At 39.6% G+C, this 19,481-nt stretch overlaps 2 protein-coding genes and 1 long non-coding RNA gene across 9 annotated transcripts; 2 read left to right on the top strand and 1 right to left on the bottom strand.

Annotated features, from left to right (window-relative positions):
* The first annotated feature begins 1,876 nt into the window (after positions 1–1,876).
* Positions 1,877–2,605, top strand: LOC104444068 (probable calcium-binding protein CML44). Its single transcript, XM_010057654.3, has one exon. The coding sequence runs from the start codon at positions 2,017–2,019 to the stop codon at positions 2,500–2,502; it is 486 nt and encodes a 161-aa protein (XP_010055956.2). The 5' UTR covers positions 1,877–2,016; the 3' UTR covers positions 2,503–2,605.
* A 5,254-nt stretch (positions 2,606–7,859) lies between these two features.
* LOC104444066 (BTB/POZ domain-containing protein At4g08455-like) lies at positions 7,860–14,409 on the top strand. 7 transcript variants are annotated; one of them, XM_039301287.1, is made up of 5 exons: positions 7,860–8,054; positions 8,164–8,247; positions 9,310–9,370; positions 10,111–10,428; positions 13,682–14,409. In XM_039301287.1, exons 4-5 carry the CDS (start codon positions 10,153–10,155, stop codon positions 14,147–14,149), a joined length of 744 nt encoding a protein of 247 aa, XP_039157221.1. In that variant the 5' UTR covers positions 7,860–8,054; positions 8,164–8,247; positions 9,310–9,370; positions 10,111–10,152; the 3' UTR covers positions 14,150–14,409. The 7 variants fall into 7 exon arrangements, with proteins under 7 accessions (XP_039157221.1, XP_010055955.2, XP_010055950.2 ...); XM_010057653.3 differs by lacking the exon at positions 8,164–8,247; XM_010057648.3 differs by having other exon boundaries at positions 7,860–8,247.
* Positions 14,410–16,741: 2,332 nt separating this feature from the next.
* Positions 16,742–19,336, bottom strand: LOC120288162. The gene is made up of 2 exons (XR_005546455.1): positions 19,122–19,336; positions 16,742–17,295 (listed from the first exon to the last, which is right to left on the bottom strand). It is a non-coding gene; the product is annotated as an uncharacterized LOC120288162 (long non-coding RNA).
* Positions 19,337–19,481: the final 145 nt, after the last annotated feature.

The raw sequence follows: 19,481 nt of genomic DNA, 5'->3' as shown, positions 1-19,481 counted from the left end.
ATTCAATTCCTTGGTCCTACTTAAGGGACATCATCAGGGCTTGTTTGACAAGCCAATCAAGGTTGAAAATTTCGAAGTTCATCCATTTGATGAGAATGAGCTTTTTTGATTAATATAAAATATTGACTTGAAAAATTAATCCAACTCAATAATCACTTGATAGGATAAGCAAGGAAGGAGTTGCCTAGGGCTCGTTTGATAAAACATAAAAACACGTGCGTAAGTACCAAATATTAAAATGTTTTACATTCTTTACCGCAAGTGCATCGGAAGTTCTTAACTTTATATGTGCATTACAATCGGATTTTAAACTTTCGTTGACTCAAATAAGTGCTCAACTTTTTTAAAAGGTGTAATCAAGTCCTTTTATGAAGCGTACTTCAATTAGACTAGGTGTAACTTAGAAGTTGCATAAATGATGACCTTAAATTGCACCTTGAACATAAATTTTGAGCCTTAATTTCATTTTCCAACTAATGTTTAGGATTCAATTGAACTATTGAAAATTTTAGAATTTGACTGTATTTTTTAGTAAAAATATAGAACTTAATTGAATCGGTCGAAAATGTTAGAACCTACTTATATTCAATATATAAGATTTAAGACTTGTGGTATAATTTTCTCCATAGAATTTGAATAATATAAAAATTGTTGGGTTTAAGACCAACATTCGTTAATTTCATCACTCCACCAACGAAAACATGAAAAATCACTATAATCATTACACAAAATGTGGTATATATATTTTGATGATCGAGGTACCATCAGAGATCACTTTTCAAGGATCACACGATCCTCCGGTATTTCGGTAGCACTGGTGGGGTTTCGCCTCAAACCGCTATTTAGATGTAAACTCGAGAGTTGACTCAATAAATCATTTATGGGATCTTCACTTAAGTTGCGAGCATCCAAAGATTTGAATTCGTTCCTTTTGTGATGAGATAGTAAAGCTCAATTTTCAGCTACCTATGGTGGGTGTGGTAGACATTCTTTCACACACATGGAGAGAGAGATTTGATTTAGGCTACACGGAAGATTCTGTGGGAAGATACTCTTTCACACACATGGAGAGAGAGATTTGATTTAGGCTACATGGAAGATTCTGTGGGAAGCTGACCGTTCCTTCACGTAGTTATCCTCAACGCATTCGCCGTGGTCAAAGATTGTTGTTTATGGATGTCGCGATCACAAATTGGCTGAAATGTCAACTCGATTAATCTCCACCGCACAAATCGGCCCGGAGCGGCGCCCGTGCAAGTCTCATCTTCCTGCGTCTCAAATAAGCGTGGGATACGTACAAAACTAAGAATACATAGAGATTCCCAAAATTTCCCGACCAGATCTGTACATAGCAATTCCCAAAGACCATCCCTCCCTGCATAATTTGATTCCTGCTTCGTCCGTACGAACGTGCCAATCAAAGTTCCAATCTATTGAAAGAACGAACCCGGCAAAGACGCGAGCGAGACCCATGAAACCAATCAAAACACCAGGAAGGAGCACGGCAGAATTTACTGGGACCAGTTCTAGACCTTTTGACCCGTGACTTGGATCACGTTTTTCAGAGTCAAAAGCGCGGCAACGAAGGACGAGCCTTCCTTCCAAGAATCATCTCGGAAGATAAATGGCGTGACGTGATTAATCAAATCAGAGAATAATAATAGTACATATTAATGATAGCGTGCGAAGACCCAAGAAGGAAAAATACCCAATAACATATCAACGTTACTATTATATCCTCTATCTAAAGTCAGAGCGTTCCAGATCAAGAAAAAATCAAGTCAGCTTTCGTAACGTCCTTCTTCGACGAAGCTTCTTCCCAACTTCCATGAAACCCTAAAAACCACAAGCTTCTTCAAAGTATGCTACGTACGCCCTGCATTATATAAATACAAGGAAGCTCCACCAAGAAGGCCCAGGATTCAAATTGTCCTTCTCCCACCGGCGCCTTTAGCGTTTACACATATTTCTCTTCATTAGTTTCCCCAATCTGCACGTACATATCCACCATTGCATATGATGTCCCGCCTCGGAACCAGAGACTTGCGTCGGATTTTCGAGAACCTCGACAAGAACAGCGATGGCCAGGTAAGCCTCGAGGAGCTCAATTGGCTGCTCGACAAAATCGGTGTCCATTACAGCATGGATGAGCTCGAGTTGTCTATAGGGAAACCGAGCCTCGACTTTGATGAGTTCTTGTACTTTTACGACTCTATTTCATCGGAAGGAACCGCGAGGAGCGGCGGATTAGAATCACCAGAGGGCAATGAAGGAGATGGCGATCAAGAGACAGACCTTGCCGAGGCGTTCAGAGTGTTCGATTTGAACGACGACGGCTTCATTTCTTCCGAGGAGCTCCAGAGCGTCCTCTCAAGACTAGGGTTGTGGGACGAGAGAAGCGGGAGAGACTGCAGTAGCATGATTCGCGCGTACGATACTAATAGCGATGGGAGGCTGGATTTTGAGGAATTCAAGAGCATGATGTTGATTACCATTTCTTGATTATATCTTCAAGAACATGATAAGTCTTGACTCAGATTTGCTTTCATACGTCTTACTGGTTCTATGTACATTTATAGCTCCATTCTTTTATTTGCTTCTACCATCTCTCTCTTGCTAATTTAGCTCTCTCTTGTGCTATTCTTCTCGCCAGTGTTTTGGCCATCTCTATATTCCTATATATAGCACGGACACGGATATGTGACACGGGACGTGACACGACTCACCAATATGTCATTTTTCAAAAATAGAAAATTCCGACGCGTTATACATTAAATATATTTTTATATATAGATACATATATAAATAAATAATAAAAGAGCCTAGAAGTAATTTATAGAAGTAATTTATACTAAAAATATTAATTCAATATTTGTTAATATCAATCATTTTTTTAATTTGACCAATTCAATTACATTCCATTATAATAATACATAAAACCTGGGAGGAAGAAAAAACATTGTTTAAAGGAAAATGAAGTGGTATTTTTAAATTTATTTATTTATCCTATGTGGTGTTTTTTATTACTTTTTTCTTAGTAAAAAAACTTTTTAAAAAAGCTATTTTTTTTTTTTTTTTAAAAGCAAAGCTGAAAAAAAGAAGAAAAAGAGAGGTAGAGGTCTAGCTAGGCATGCCGCTGTTGCTGCTGTTGCCCCCGCTAGCGACGTGCCCAGCCGCTATTGGAGGGTGCTGGCGACCTCGTAGGCCTTAAGTGGTGGATGGGGGGCGACCCTCGCCGGCCTAGGTGAGGCCTGGGCGAGACTCTCCCAAATCTGGGTGACGCTAGCCTTCACCTATGGTTGGCGAGCCTCTTTAGCACCAAGTGAGGCCTTGCTGGCACCATGCAAGGGCTGGTGATCCTCGCTAGGCTCAAGAGAGGGCGCGATGGCCCAGATTTGGGTGAGCCTCACCCGGGCCTCAATCAAGGCATCACCTAGATCTAGGCAAGCCTTGCCAGCCCTTGCTTGGTCGGCGAGGGTTGCCCCCACCTTCGCCACCTCGTGAACCCTCCAACGGTGGTAAGGGTAGCGGCGCCCAACCATTAGCCCTACCTTTTTTTTTTTTTTTTTTTTTTTTTGTATTTTTACATTTGACCCCTTAAATATTGAAAGTTTTTAAAATTGACCCCTGTGTATTAAAATCGTGTGTCAAAATTTCGGACTCACGTATCGAAGAGAGTTGACCACACGTCGGATTTTTTGACACTCGTTGTGGGTCAAACATGTGTAAAAATGTCGAACACGACACGAAAGCTCCCAGAGAGTGTCGGTATTCAATACAATTTCTACTTTGAGATATTCATGCGCCGGATGTGGGTGAGTCCAGCACATAGTTTTCCATTCAACAATATTAGTCATCGCGTACACACGTGCCTAGCTTTAAAGTCTACACTTTTATACAATTCCGAGTGATATTCAATAGATCAACATGGTGTAAATTTGGAAAGAGAAAGTGAGATGAAAGTGACCTTTGTCTTAGGTAGACAGGCCTGTTGTACAGGCATTACGTTTGTGCCTGAGAATGAAGAGAATCAGATTATACTGTATTTTTTTCAGGGAGTGATTTTAGAAAAAGTGACTAACCCCCCTCAAATGCATAGAATGACCGATTTGGATTTTAGTATTATAAGGATCATGGAATTTTAAGGGTGTTCTAATGAACTTCATGGTGGACGCCAAATCTAAAAGTTCCCCATGTCTAGTATAAAGCTCTACGCGAGAGTCAATTGATTCAATTGCTCACGTACAACAAATGAGCTCGAATGCATACATTTGGTGCCAGTAATAATTGTTTGCTTTATGGCTATTTGGGTCTTAGATATTTTGGCCAAACACTCGACCTAGGAAACTTCGTCCTGTCCTTGGAATTTGATGTGAGTAACATTTAGGAAACATTCAAAAAAGTCAAGAGATATGATGCACTTCACTCGTTTATGCATCGGACACATCAAATATAATTAATCGCAGTTGAACTTGTTTACACATCTGGAAACACAGTTCACACATTTGAAAACATGGTATAAGCATCGTAGGATTTAGGTGTAAAGCGACAATACATAATGACTAGATTTGATGGCACAAAAACCCTAACTTTCGTATCATCAATATCTCTGGGATGAAGCGCCGGGGTATTTTGGATGTACCGTCCTATATCATAACGCCTTCATCACTCAATGACTGGAAGTCGTGCTCCTCTACACGATGCTACTGCAATGGCTCGGTGAGTGCTCATTGCGACCTTTTTCAAGAGCGTGATGAACCACAGGAGAACATGAAGTCGCTCGGACACATGAAAATCTGAAGCTCCAACTATCGGTTCTCTCAACATCTGCAATAAAGCAAATAAGCATATGAGAGGAGACTATAAGCACTATGTTACCCTTGGAGAGTATCACATAATTACAGCCTTAAGTTCTTTCCATGTATTAGGCTCTAACCAGGCAAAGCCACAGATCGTTTGACCGCATTTATTTACCGAGTCACATGAACTATTTCCTCACACTCCTGTGCAGATGAGACCAGGAGAAAAGTATGTCCAGAAGCAAAATTCGAAATGACAACATCACGCAACACCTTTTAACCCTCTGGACTAATTCCCTGTCCTTCTAGACACTGTGCAAAGAGGAATTTGGAAGTACCTTGAAGGTAAGCATAAAGCAACAAAGGGGTCTCAGCTAAGCCTAATAAAAACCAACACAGGACACCCTGCGCTCCTACAGCCTGAGCTATGGACATGTGGAACTTGTTCATTTAGTTGTGAATCTGTGACGGTAGACGCTGATCTAATTTGAGAACCTTTGGTAAAAATTATTTAAGTTATCCTTTTCTATTGATTTATGAGGCCAGAACTAACTTAACTTAATTTAATAATTAATCACGTCGACCACTATGTCGTAATTTGATCGTTGTATGTGATATGTCTATCAATCATTATTTGCCCTTCGATTATTACCTGACTTTGTTATGACTATATCTTATACTCACGTAAAAATGCAAATTTACACGGGAGATGTAGGAGAGGTGCTGAGCTATGTGCTAGATATATATTGTGCACATATTTCACAACCCCTTAAATTTTTGCAAAAATAAGTTTTTAATCTATAAAAGATGAATAAGGCAAACTCTTATATTTGAATCAAACTTTTAGTGATTTTCCAATTAGGTCACTCAAAATTAATTTCAGCCACTTTATATTTGGAAACTTCTTTTTTCTTTTTTGCAAGTAGTGTACTTTGATTAGAGTCTAAATTCTTAGGCAAAATATTAATGTGGTATTCCTATTAAGCATCACATAACGTTGTGTTAAAAAAAATTGCCACTTGTATATGAAATGAGTAGATTGCTCATAAAATTGATCAAGGTTCCAATTGAAGTGCATTGATGCAAAATATTCAATAGTATTACGAGATATTAAAGTTACAATTCGGTCACCTAATCGTAAACTTTAGTTGTCCAATGATTTACCTTATCCTGCTATAAGAAAATCTTTTGCATTTAATAGTAGTCAATTAGGAAAGTACATATTCACAGCCAAAAAGATTCTTGAAAATTTACACAGGGTCTAAATTGCCCTTAAGACTTGTGCACCTTCTTCATGAAAGATTCTTGACCAGATCAAGTAAATAGTGAAAGAAACCCAAACTTACTTTTTTATTTATTTGTTTCTACCATATTTCATTGCACCTCTTCTGTTTATCTAATCTTGCTGTAAACTAAAGGTAATATTTGTTCCTAAAAATCACTGAGTTATTTTTTTTAAAGAACCCCATTATATATTCACTTCCAATTAATTCGAAACAAAATACAAGCTACTTACCAATACGAACATCTATCTTTATTTTTACTCAGTTTGTTTGTAAAATCAATCGAATATCTTTGTTGCTTGATATTTATTAGTTAAAATGACCCATTCTTTAAATTATAAGCAATGTGATTTGTGAGTAATATATACTTAGTCTATCCATATTTCCATTTTTTTTTTCAATCGAAAAGGATACTTCATTCATTAAGTGCCATTGTTAAAACAAAGATGTTCAATATTGTTAAAACAAAGCCTCCATGCTTAAATTTATTTGGATTTCTTCCCAGCCTCGTTGTTGTTCTTGCATGGAAAAAAATCATTCAACTGAGGAATTACTTTCGCTTATCCTTTGTGTGGAAGATTGGAAATGGCCTATTAGTGTCTCTTTGGCATGATCACTGGCTTTCTTGTGGCCCGCTTGATGCCTTTATCCCTTGCTCATTCCGTGAAGGCTTATGTCATCCTGACAATAATGTTGTTGCGGATCTGTTTACCTCTATGGGTTGTTTATTTAAATCATTTTTGGAAAGATGGGGGATCTCTCTCCCGGTCCTCTCTTCGGCTTGTGACAGGTTTACCTGGTGCCGTGACGCTTCTGGATCATTCTTTGTAACTTCAGCATAGAATTCCATTAGAGTCAAGAAGGATCGTGTTGATTGGGTGTCTTTTGTTTGGGACAATGTTGTAGCCCCACGGTTCCAGTTTAATTTATGACTTATAACCAAAAATCGTTTGCCAACTCAGATGCTGCTTCTTTCTTATGGAAGGATCGACTATAATGTTTGTGCCTTCTACAATGATGTTCTAGATTCTGTCGAACATTTATTCTTCGGGTGTCGCACCTTGGCTTCTCTGGCCTACTTTTGGGCCGCCAGGTGTAACCTCCCGTGGCGGAATAGACGTTGGAAAGATATCCTCAGTTGGGCCTTAAAGTTCTTATCCAATAAGAACTTCTTCCATTGCATTGCGCGGTTCTCGTTTGGAGCTATGTGTCACCTTATTTGGAAAAAGAGGAATGTGATTATATTTCGGGGCGAATCCTTAGTGGTCTCGGCTATAAAAAAACCACCTTATTAAGGTTGTGAGGGATAAAACTATAACATTCAAAGATGTTCCTCCTACCCCGAGGAATAAGAGGCTTTAGCGTGGTCGGGGGTTCAACCCTACGGTGTTCTCTCGTCTGCCTAGTGCTCTTTAGTTGTTGCTTTGCGCGAGTTGCTCATATCTTTCTTGGCTCTCCGTTCTTAGCCGCTTCCTTGGGGGCTGAGGGTTGGTCAGCCTTGTTGTTATCTCTTTCTCGCTTGTTTGTTTTGTTGCTTGTTTTGTTGCTGTGCCCTTGTGGCTTCTTGTTTGCCTATGTGGCTTCTTACATTGGCTCCCTACACTTTGTCTCCTTTTGAGGATTGAGTGTAGGTTTTTGGTGTCGATCTTTTGTATATTGCCTTAGTTTTATTTATATATTTATTACCTTTTACCAAAAACAAAACAAAACAAAACAAAACAAAACAAAACAAAACAAACAAAAAAAAAAAAAAAGAAAAAAAAAAGAAAAGGGGAGAGGAGCCCTTCGGGAAGAGCTGGGCTTCAGCCTCTTCGGCCGTGGCAGAAATCATCAATTTCGCAAAACCCATCGACAACGACCCCTCTTGAATCCCGAAGTACACCGGCAATTGCACCTCCCGGCTCACCCTCGACGACAGGCCCACCGACGTTCAGCTTAAAGGCGGCATCTTTAGGCGGTATCCACCGGGCAGGTTCGATTTCATTATATTTCCTCTTCGAATTTTCCGTTGGGTTCCCCCGGAGACGGGTGCGTTCCGTGATTTCCATATCTCCCACAAGACAAGAGCCATACTCTCCCAGGTCGGTCGGTTGTCTTTTCGCTCCATTACTTCCAGAGGCCATTCTTCGATTCTTGAAGTTACAGCGGGCATAATAGTGGGTGAGGTAAGGCTTTGAATAGATTTTCACGGGTAGGAAGTGCCTTCTCACATAAGCTCCACATGAAAGTTCTGATTTTTGGGTATGTTTGCACCTTAAAGGAAGGGTTTTTGGTGGCTGGTATGAGCCGGATGCTTGGTTTATGGTGTGTACCTGGTTTGTTTGTAGGGAGGGATCTGTGATAGGCATTCTCGACCGAGTATTGGCCTGTTTTATGACCAAGCCAAATCATTTAATCCTTTCGTGTGTTCGAGGTGATTGGAATGGGTAGTAATTCTTTAACAGTAGTTTCCTTAAAGAGGTTGTTTAACCTCTGTTGTAGGCTTTTGCATGTCGAGTTTGAAGCAGCCTGAAATCCCTTGTTCCTTTTCCTTACCATTAGCTGATGCAATACCTCCTGAACAATTAGAATGTTGTCTTGGATCTGACATCCACTAAAAAAGGCGCTCTGTTCAGTTGCAATCAATTTGGGAAGCCAGGGTTTGAGACGGTTAGCTATGACCTTAGCAATAATTTTGTAGTGGACATTACAAAGGCTAATCAGTCTAAATTGACTCATATTCTCAGGGTTTGGAACTTTTGGAATGAGGGAGATTTGAGTCATATTTAAGGCCAGGTCTAGGTTACCTGTCTCGAAAAAGTTTCTATGTCTTGCTGAAATTCGGCCCGGTGATGCTGGAAAAGTTGGCCATTTAGTCCTCCTGGATCTGGAGCCTTCGTAGGCGCAATTTTGGAAACAGCTTGTTTTACCTCTTCCAATGTAACTGGGGCAGGCAGTGCTTCATTTGTGGTGTCTTGAAAGATATGCAGAGATTGATCCAACACTGGTTGGAAATTCCCATGTCTCATGGTTGTGTATAAAGTCCGATAGAAATTCACTGCATTCTGTTTGAAAACAGTAGGCTCACAGCACTATGTGCCATTTTCCGGCATTAACATTGTGATCTTATTTCTCTGCCTTCTTTGAATGGTTGTCACATGAAAGTCCTCCCCATTTCAGCCTGTTTATCCTCGATCTAATGCTCTGGTACATATCTTCTTGTCTTCATAATTTTGAAATTTTTTCAGTGATGGCTTGGAATTCTTCACTGTTTTTGGGTTCTATTCTACTATGTATGGGCTCCATAAGGTGATTCTTAAGTGCATCTATTTGTTGGGCAGCATTTGAAAACTTCTTACTCCATTTCTTTAGCTCCCCTGTGATTTTTTGCAGTTTTTCAGTCATTCCCTTTTGAATATGTGCTGCATCATGCTGCGCACTCTCACAAAATCATAGCATTCCTCATCCTCTACCCAATATGCTTAAAATAATTCCTTATTGAAAAAGAAAAAGAAAAAGAGAGAGTCATTCTAACGGTCTTATATTTATTTTTAACCTTTGCTTTCTTCATCAATTAGAATAAGTTTATTTAACTATGACTTGTTCAATAGTCAAATAAGCCATAATTAAATCTATCAATAAATGTTTTAGTTATAAGATGAGTTCTAAATTTGTTTATCTTCAATTTTCTCTAGTGAGATATATAACTCTTATTTTTTCAAGGATTAACTAATAATTATACTTATTGGAATTTATTTAAATTAAGTAAAACATAAGTAAACGATATATTCTTACAACCTTTATCTATTATATTATAAATTAAATCGATTGCCATAACCCACATGTTTTAATCACTATGTGCTTGCCTCGTGGATGAGTTTGAAAGCTAAATTAATCAAATAAAATATAGAGAATCCTTTTTAGCTAGGTAAATATTATTTCCCAAGTTATGATTATTTACACTTTTTTACATGCATCCGATCCCAGTATGAGAAATAGAAGTGAAGAGGTTTTGCTGACGAATTAGCTCTCTCACTCGACAAATGCAGTGACTGAGCGCAAGGTAGGAGCACCAGGAGGAGACCAAGTCCATGCGGTGCATATTAGAGGAGCACGTCATGCGTGACGCCAGCATGTGCAAGGAGTGCTACGAGGAGGCGAGCGAGACCGTGGAAGAGCTCGAGCGAGAGATCGAGGATTTGAAGGCCGAGGTCGCCTTCTTGAGATCATGCTCGCCGACCGACCACCACCACCACCTCAATGGTCACTCCCATGGCCCTGAGTTCACCGATGTCATCTTGGTCACCGCTGTGGATGGTCCCAACAGAGGCCTGTCAATGCCGGTGCCAGCTCACAAGACCATTCTGGTGAGCATTTCTTTTTTCCCAGTTCGCTGATTTGGTTGCTAGTTTTTCTTTGGTTTGAATTTTGGATTTGATTGAATTTGGGAATTTCAGAAGAGATATTAAGCTTCAATTTGTTTGTAGTTAATTTGTCAGTGGATTCAAATGTTCTGTTCCGTGCTCCCAGTTCTAATAGTTGGCGTGTCTCATAGGTTGGTGATAAATTGTGTCTCGATGGTAAATAGGTGGTCAGTTAGGTTAGAAAAGGGATAGATTGGATACGGGAACACATCATTTATGAGTTTTCTTTCAGTCATTGGACAATGCAGGTGCGGAGACCACTGTTTTACTGAACTTTTGTTTGGTAGTCTCGATTTTTGTAAATTTGAGGCACTTTTATGCAAATTGATGCCTGAGTGATGCAAGAAATGGAAGCAAAGATACTCTTTTGGGAGAGCTTATAGTGGACATGGATGGTCTGAAAATGGGGTTGGTCAGAGTGTTATAAAATTTAATTGTCTGGTTCGAGCTGTTAAGGTTTCTCACATCTTTCATTTTAGTTGAGGCAGTAGGAGTTATAAGAGGGGGAAAGAGCAATGCTCATAGAGGATTACTTTAGAAGTTTTATCTTCCTTTGGCCCTTTTGGGCATGCCTGCACACAACTGTTATTGAGAAAAGGCAATTGTAATGGTAGCTTGTGCAAATAGATCTAAGAAACGGAGATCTATGGAGAATTGGCAATTTGACTTTTAAGATGAGTTTTATGTGTTCATGAGAATTTGGTAACTTGACATTGACATGGTGTGCTGACACAGTGGTGCCGTGGATTTCTAGTTGACAGCGATAGCTCTTTGCCTTGCCACTTGAAGTCTGTGACAAAGCAGTAGTTTCAGTCTGAAAGCAAAGAGTGCCCCCAAAGTAATATGACTTGATGATAATGAGTTAGGGCTTGCGTAATATGATGCTTCCAATGCCTCAGAGGAGGCCTATATGACACCTTTAACTAGCTCACCATCTTGAACTTTCATGCTGTCATACAAGTATTATTTATAGCTGAATGAAGTCCTGTTGGTATCTCCTGCTTGTGAGATTGAGTCGGTAACATACTAAAAGCCTTCATATTTTCTTGTGCATGAGGATATCAAGTAGAAGGCAGCCGCTTTAGAATTGGCAACCCTGTAATATAACAAACTTCCTATCATAAATGACCGTGCTTGCTGCAAGAGTTCAGATATGCTTGGATAGAGTGTGGGGTCACGTAATTGATTCACACTATGACCATCCTAATTGTTGTGTACCGGAGAAAAGTTAACCAAGTAAAAAAGAAACAACAATTATTCATCTCAGATTTATACCTTTTTGTCCACTATAGTTTTATCAAGCAGACCGCTACCAAACAAGTTCTGTTAGATCGCTTGTTTCTGCCTCAGACAAGTCCTGATTAAATCACCATGAGTTCTAAACATAAGCATTTGATGATCAATCTTTTGGTGATCCAGCCTTAAACAAACGATGTTAGACCGCTTTCTTCTTTCGCTTCTGGCCTCAATATTTGCTTGGAGTGGTCTTTGTCTTCTCTCTTCTTGAGCCTAAACTTATGTTTACTTGAGTTTACAATATGTAATGCTGAAGCTTAGGTGGATTAAATAGTTGTTGAGCGTATATAATCAGCATTATCAACTCATGTGAATTTCTGCGACTCTTTATCTAAAGACTTGCTGTAAAGTTCTGCAACTTTATATGTTTGTTGTCGGATATATATGGTGATAATGGGGGTTGCATTTACTTTTGGTACTGCATGCTACTAAAGATGCACCTATATGAGACATTTCCACTGACAAATTATGTCTTTTACTTCCTAGTCTGATTTTGAACTCTCTCTTAGGTTGATTTTGAAGCTTTTTTTATTAGCTTTCATCTATTCAGGCATTAGAAGTACGGATTGTTGCTTCGACTGGATTTCTAAATTAGAGAGGTTCTCAGTTTTATTTTGCAGGTGTTCATTTTATTTGCCTGGAACATGGCTTTGTTGAGTTGAGTGGAATGTTAGGCCCTACTTGGTAACCATCTCCGGAACAACCGGAACAACTGATTCTATTTTCTTTTTTTATCCGAAACAAAAAAAGAACAAAAATCCGTTTGGTAAAATTTTTGTTCTCGGGAATAGATTTGGAACAAAATTAAAAAATAGAAAAAAGTTGTTTCCGTTCCTGAAAATAATTCCTAGAATTAAGTCACAAGTTTTTTTTTTTTCCTTTTCCTTTTCTCTTTTCTTCTCTTTCCTCCTCTTCTTTTTCTTCTTCCTTTTGGCTGGTCGTCAGCCTTGGCCATGGCCAGCAATCGGTTGGATGAGAGTTGGCAACCTTGTCGGAGCATCGCTTGCCTTTGGCGAGGCTGAGAGCCTCATTGTGGTTGGGTGAGGCTCAGCCTCGCCTTGGCTAGGCGAGGTTGACCTCGCCCAAATCTGGCGAGGTCTAGCTTGTTGGGCCACTGCGATTGTTGAGGCTCGGCCTTGTCGAGCCACTGATAGGCTAGCGTTGTGGTGGCCTGATGAGGCCAAGCTTTGCTTGTGGTTGGCGAGCTCGGCCTCGTTAGATTTGAGCGAAGGAGGAAGAAGAAGAGAGAGGAAAGGAAAAAAAGGAAAAAAGAAAAAAAGAAAAAAATATAATATAAGTATAAAAAAATAAAAGAAACAAAAAATTTAAAAATTCTACCATACACATTTCTATATTGAAAATAGAAGTTTTAAATAGTTACCAAGCATCTTCAAAAACTCAGAAATTGTTCCCGGGAACAAAATCAGAAAAAACCTACTATTTATGATAAAAAATTGTTCTCAGGAGTAGAATGATTACCTGCGCCCTTAATCTCTATTTGAATTAATATGTTTAATAATTGAGGTTTTGTATACTTCATTCATCATGACTCTTTCACAAGATTTGGTTTAAGCGATGCTTGAGCCACCGGATATGCATTTTGCCTGCTGTCATGTACATTTCATTGGAGTATAAACTCAAAACATTACACAAGCTGGAGTTATGGTCTTTTCCTTGGCGTAGGGGACTTATGAGCACACATAGTTTTCATATTGTTGTTTGATAATGATAGCAAGGACATGTTTCAGAAGCTTTGCTTGAATGCTTACAAAATTTATATCCAGAGTTACTTTAATTGAGCAAACTGATGTGATGCATAAACATTTCCTATCAAACTATGGAGTTTTCCCACTGCAAAATTGCGTTGCTGAGTCCTCTTTGATTTTCTATTTACAATCAGGCTAGCCAGTCCCCAGTATTTAAAGCAATGCTCGAGAATGAGATGGAAGAAAGCCGAAGCGGCATTATTAATATAAATGATGCATCATATGATGCCCTCCGAGCATTTGTCCACTGTCTTTCTGTTGAAGCATTGCTTGATGAGCAAATGGCTTATGAGCTGTTAGTATTGGCTGAAAAGTACCAAGTGGAGCACCTCAAAGCTTATTGTGAGATGATCTTGATATCCAAATTAAATTGGGATAACTCGATCATAAACTATGCCTTTGCGCACCAGCACAATGCGAAGCATCTCCTTGAGGCTGCCTTGTCCTTAATCATGGTCAACATGGATAAACTAAGAAAACACCCTAAATATTCAGAACTCGTTGAAAAGGACGCAAGCCTCGTGATAGAGATATGGGAAGCATTTTTTTGGAAAGCTCGACAAATAAAATCGGTGGGTGAGTTTATACTTTTTTGTTCCTAACTGCTGGTATTTTGAGTTTCAGATAACTTTTTTGCCTGATTTGTTGATAGATTCAGGGATGCAATTTGAAGTGTTGTCAGATTAAAAGTGAGCTTTTAGTTAAGCAAAGTGCGCATGCAATGTCACGACAGCCGCTTGGTCTTACTCAATAAATGCTTGACGGATGTAATAATGGCTTTTATGGGTTCTAATATGCTTTCTCTTTTATAAGAATGTACTAACTATGCTGAAATTGGTCATGATATTCATCTATATTGTGATTTAGGTGAAATTTGAGCACTGTTCAGGAATTTTTAGACAAACCAAATGCTTGTGGAAGAGACTATAGGCAGTTTAGGGTTTTTACATTTGGGGTTATCAAACTTTTTTCTTATTTTCATGTAGGGTGTATTGCAATTTGATTTTTACAAACATATCACTAAATTTGGACTAATCAGTTTATTTGATTTCCACTAACCAACCCAATAATTTATTATATTTGGTCATTGAACTTTGATGTGACTAACATGCAGAAGACTTGAAAAAATTGTAGATGGATTTTACATTTCTACTGTTTGAGGGTCTTATAATACTTAACGCCCACGCCCGTTTCATCTTTTATAATTTCTTGAACAATTGTGCACAGAACATGATGTTTGACGAGATCACTTTAATTTGCTCTTGTCCGGGTCATAACCGTCTCATAATCGTCTTCTAAAATTGGCTTTTCCATTTGATATATGATTAGTCCTTTGGCCTATATTTGAAATTTGTCAACGTGAGTTGACATGCAAATAGAGGGTCCGCACATGCGCACTTGGTTTGTGTTTTCAATGGATCAATGGGTTAAGATCATCCGTCACGTATCAAAAAAGTATCTCATTTACCAGACACATCTCCCTATCATTAATCAAAGTCTGTTTAAATATTTGAAAACATGGTGCCCTCATTTTCTATTTAATGAGATGCGACTTGTACCCCCCTCCCCTTTTTTTTTTCCCTAAATGTCTATATGATTTGGCTCTCTAGACACCATTTAAGATGGTAATTAAGTTAATCATATTCCAAAAGTCCATTTGCAAACCCTCAACCACGATAAGCTTACTTTCCAAAGATGCTAAAGGGCATTGCTTGAGAGTTCTCAAGACTAGGCTGAGCTAAGTAAAGATGTACTAACACTGATTTACAAAATTTATATATAAAACTACCCGATGGACTTTCATCACATGATATCCAGTTCATATATGTTGAATGGCCTACCTAGAATTTTTGTCCTTTCTTGGTGAAAAGATGGATAAGTAAATGATTGTTTGCGTGTATGGCAGCTCGTCAATTATTCTTGCTTGGAGCCAGATTGAGCTGAAATTCAATTGGAGGTTGATGACCATAAAACTTACAACACTTCCAACATCCTGTCGCCATTTCATTACACAAATAGGTGGCACCGGCACGAAACATATTTTGCCTCTTTTGTCCCCGGCTATAAAGCAAACAATTATTGCTGGGACCAAAGGTATACATTTGAGCTCATTTGTTGTTTGTGAGCAATTGAGTCAATTGATACTCACGTGGAGCTTTATGTACACTATATAAAGAGAATTTTGGATTTGGCGTCCATCAATTTCATTAAAACACCCTTATGACCCAACCCCCCCAAAAGAAAAAGGTTCATTAAAACACCCTTTTTGAATACAAAAATATAAATTGGTCATTCTATTCATTTGAGTGGGTAGTTTAATTGGCCCTAGTCAGTTAGCGGTTTCAAATGGATCTTGGAACCTACCATGCATATTATAGAACTTGGAATCTAACTTGTCACAAGTTTTATATATATTTTTAATTGAACGGTTGTAGTAAATTATCATCTTTAATGACCACTATATGTTGCTACAATCCACTAACCATAAATTATATTTAGATAAACGAAAAATATGAAATATCAACAAAGTAAAAACTTAATTATGGATATTGTTGGAAATAGAAACTCAGACTAGTATTTCCAAATTACACACATACCATTGAATGTCATAGAATACCACAAGATTGTGTGGAGATATAAAATAAGAAAAATACAAAGACTTATTACTTGGAACCTACTCATTGACACCGGTTCCCCAATTTTTAGAATATGAAATCTATCTTGCATGCTCTACAATCGGATCGATGGGAACTAGTTCCTGGTTCTATTTTAAAACCATGCTCACCCTATTGGTTAGCCACTTTCTTTAAAATCACTCCCTGTAAACACTGCAGTATAATCTGATTCTCTTCATTCTCAAGCACAAACGTGATGCATGTACGACAGGCATGTCTATCTAAGCCAAAAGTGAAAATTTCATCTCACTTCCTCTTTCCAAATTTAGCTGTGTTCATCTCTTGAATACCACCTGGAAATGTTTAAAAGTGTAGAATGTAAAATTAGGGATGTGTGTGCGCAAGGACTAACACTGTTGAATGAAAATTTTGCGTTGGACTCACCCGTATCCGGTTCATGTAATATTAGCCTCGCATATTTCCAACTAGAAACAGAATTGACAATAGGAATATAGAGTTGGCCAAAATACTAGCCAGAAGAATAGCACGAGAGAGAGCGCTACATTAGCAAGAGATGAGTAACGGTAAAAGCTACATAAAATAATGGAGCTATAAATGTATATAGAACCAATAAGATGTATGAAAGCAAATCCAACTCATGACGTATCTTGTTCTCGTAAATAAGAAATTGTTATCGACATCATGCTTAAATTCCTTAAAATTGAGCCTCCCATCGCTATTAGTATGGTATGCGCAAATGATGCTATTGTAGTCTCTCCCACTTCTCTCGTCCCATAACCCTAGTCTCGAGAGGACGCTCCGGAGATCCTCGCAGGATATAAAATCATAGTCATTCAATCGAACTCTTCGAACGCCTCCTCGAGGTCGAGGTCAGTCTCTTGATTGCAGTCTCCTTCATTGCCCTGCGGCAATTTTCTAATCAACCGCTCCTTGTGGTTCCTTCCGACCATATAGTCGTAAACGTACTAGAATTCGTCAATGTCGAGGTTCAGTTTTCCCATTGATGATTCGAGCTCGCCCACATGGTGATGGACACCATTTTTCTCTAACAGCCAATTGAGCTTCTCGAGGCACACTGGCCATTGCCATTCTTGTCGAGGTTCTCGAAAATCCTACGTAAATCTCCCGGTCAGGGGTGAGACATGATTTACAATGATATGCACGAGTAGAATGGGGAGATTAATGAAGAAATGTGTGCAAATGCTGATGGCGCCCGTGGGAGGAGGACAATTGGATTTTCAACGACTCCGAGGTGGAGTTTCCGTCCATTTATGTCCATCGAACTGGCGTTGTACGGATATTTACATACGTGCGTAGCATGACTTTCAAGAAGCAAGCGGTCTTCAGGGTTTCATAGAAGTTGGGAAGAAGCTTAATCGAAGAACGACTTTAGGAAAGCTGAATTGATATTTTCTTGATCTGGAATGTTTTTGACTTTAGATGGAGAAGATAATAGTGGTAATATGTTTTTGGTTTTTTATCCCGGGTCTTCGCACGTTGCTTTTAATATATACTATTATCAATCTCTAATTTGATTTGTCACGTTATTTATCTTCCGAGGGGATTCTTGGAAAGAAGACTCATCCTTGGTAGCCACGCTATTGACGCTGAGAAATGGAATCCAAACCACCGGTCTATGGTCCAGAACTAATCCAAGTAAATTCTCTTTGATCCATGAAATAACAACAACAGGATAATAAGTTTCTGTTGGCCTATATCATACTTCCCTACATAACTTCTAACTGTCCATTAGAGGATTTCTTCGCTAGCATGATTGCCTTCTCAAAAAAGTAGAGGAAAAATTATCAAAAAAGTCCTAAATTTATTGTAACTGTACCAATTCAGTTCTAACTTTTTTTTTTTAATGCAAATTCAATCCATCCGACAAATTTTGATTAGTTGTGTTGATATGAGAAAGCATACTAAAAGAACAAACAGAGAGAACAATCTCGAACAACAGAAGGATAGCACTCTCCATCTTCGGAGGTCTTCTTCTTCCCAAACCCCCAACCTGTCACTGACGTTTCCCTCCTGCTGCAAGTTCATTCCTAAAGCTGAACATTAACGCAAAAACAAGCTCCTCCATCAATGCTCTCAGACTTCCATATGAGAATGACTTAAACATCACCCTCGATAGCCTACGTACGCCACCAGACCCATGCTGTTGCCGTCATGCTAAAGCCGTCGCCGGCCGCAGGACAACCAGTGAGACATCATCAACCACATTACCCTCTTCGGGTCACCATTAATCACCATTATCTTCTGATACACATCCCACGTTCACAATCGCAACATAAGAGACTGAATAGAGCAGAGATCGGGAAAGCAAGCCAACGCAAATGACCGAAGAGATTGACATTTCGGCCGTAGACTTCAACCGAATTCTCATGCGCAAAACGTAGAGTAATAAAACGTAAAGAAACTCTTATGCAGGCACTTAGTTCAGCGATGAAAATAAAGCTCAACAAGTGACAAGGAGCTTGTGATGATGCGAAATCTGCCTAATGCACTTAAGAACGAATGGAAATCGGCAACGCATGCGCACGGGCTGAGTTGTACCTATTATCAAACAGGTGGTGGCCGCGGATCGAGAAGAGACACTGACCATCTCTAGAACTCGAACTCACGTCCGAACTTGAGAGGACCGATAAACAAAGTTCAAAGACGACGGATAACGGCTGTTTGAAAACAGGTGCGCAGATAAACTAGAAAACGTCAAGCCTCGGTTTCGCGGTTCGAGCCAAAACAGGACAAGGCAACAGAAGATTCACAGGACGGGCGCAAAATCGCGAGGCGCTCCCTACTCGGCCTCGGAAGACAGCGACGGGAGAGCGAGCTCGAGATGAATCGAGCAATGGCCGACCGCATGTTTCCGAGGCGAGATCCTCGAGAAGAAAAAGAAAGAAAGGAAGGCTTGAACCAGAGAAACGAAACTCACCGGACGTTCGAGCACGGGGGTAGCGAGGTCGGGAACGGCCGGCCGTCGGCGAGCGGGGCTCAGGCGTGGCCAAGCGACCGGGCCACTCCTCGCTCTCAGTCGCGCTCTTTCGGTTGCTTCCCGCGATATAGCTTCCGCGAAGAGAAGAAGCCTCTCTTAATGCGACGTCTCTCCTGATCGACGCGCGCCCCTTGCCTCAGTAGGGAATATTTTTCCGTTAGCCTTGCCAGCTCACCATTCTAGAAGATTCGAACTTGCTCCCGTCCCCCCCTCTTGCATCACAGAGAGACGCGAGTCGTGCCAAAGAAGGACTAGGCTTTGTTAAGCTCTCATGGGCTTTGAAAATATAAAAGAAATGGG

The sequence above is a fragment of the Eucalyptus grandis genome, chromosome 9, assembly GCF_016545825.1.
Source record: "Eucalyptus grandis isolate ANBG69807.140 chromosome 9, ASM1654582v1, whole genome shotgun sequence".
Classification (NCBI taxonomy): domain Eukaryota; kingdom Viridiplantae; phylum Streptophyta; class Magnoliopsida; order Myrtales; family Myrtaceae; genus Eucalyptus; species Eucalyptus grandis.
The sequence above is the reverse complement of the archived record's forward strand: the minus strand, read 5'-3'. Positions and strand labels throughout refer to the sequence as shown.

Bases quoted from the DNA above. Each gene is read 5' to 3' on its own strand.
- LOC104444068 (XM_010057654.3), top strand. From the start codon at position 2,017: ATGATGTCCCGCCTCGGAACCAGAGACTTGCGTCGGATTTTCGAGAAC.
- LOC104444066 (XM_010057652.3), top strand. From the start codon at position 10,153: ATGCGGTGCATATTAGAGGAGCACGTCATGCGTGACGCCAGCATGTGC. The intron at 10,429-13,681 runs GTGAGCATTTCT...ATTTACAATCAG, and splicing joins CAGCTCACAAGACCATTCTG to GCTAGCCAGTCCCCAGTATT.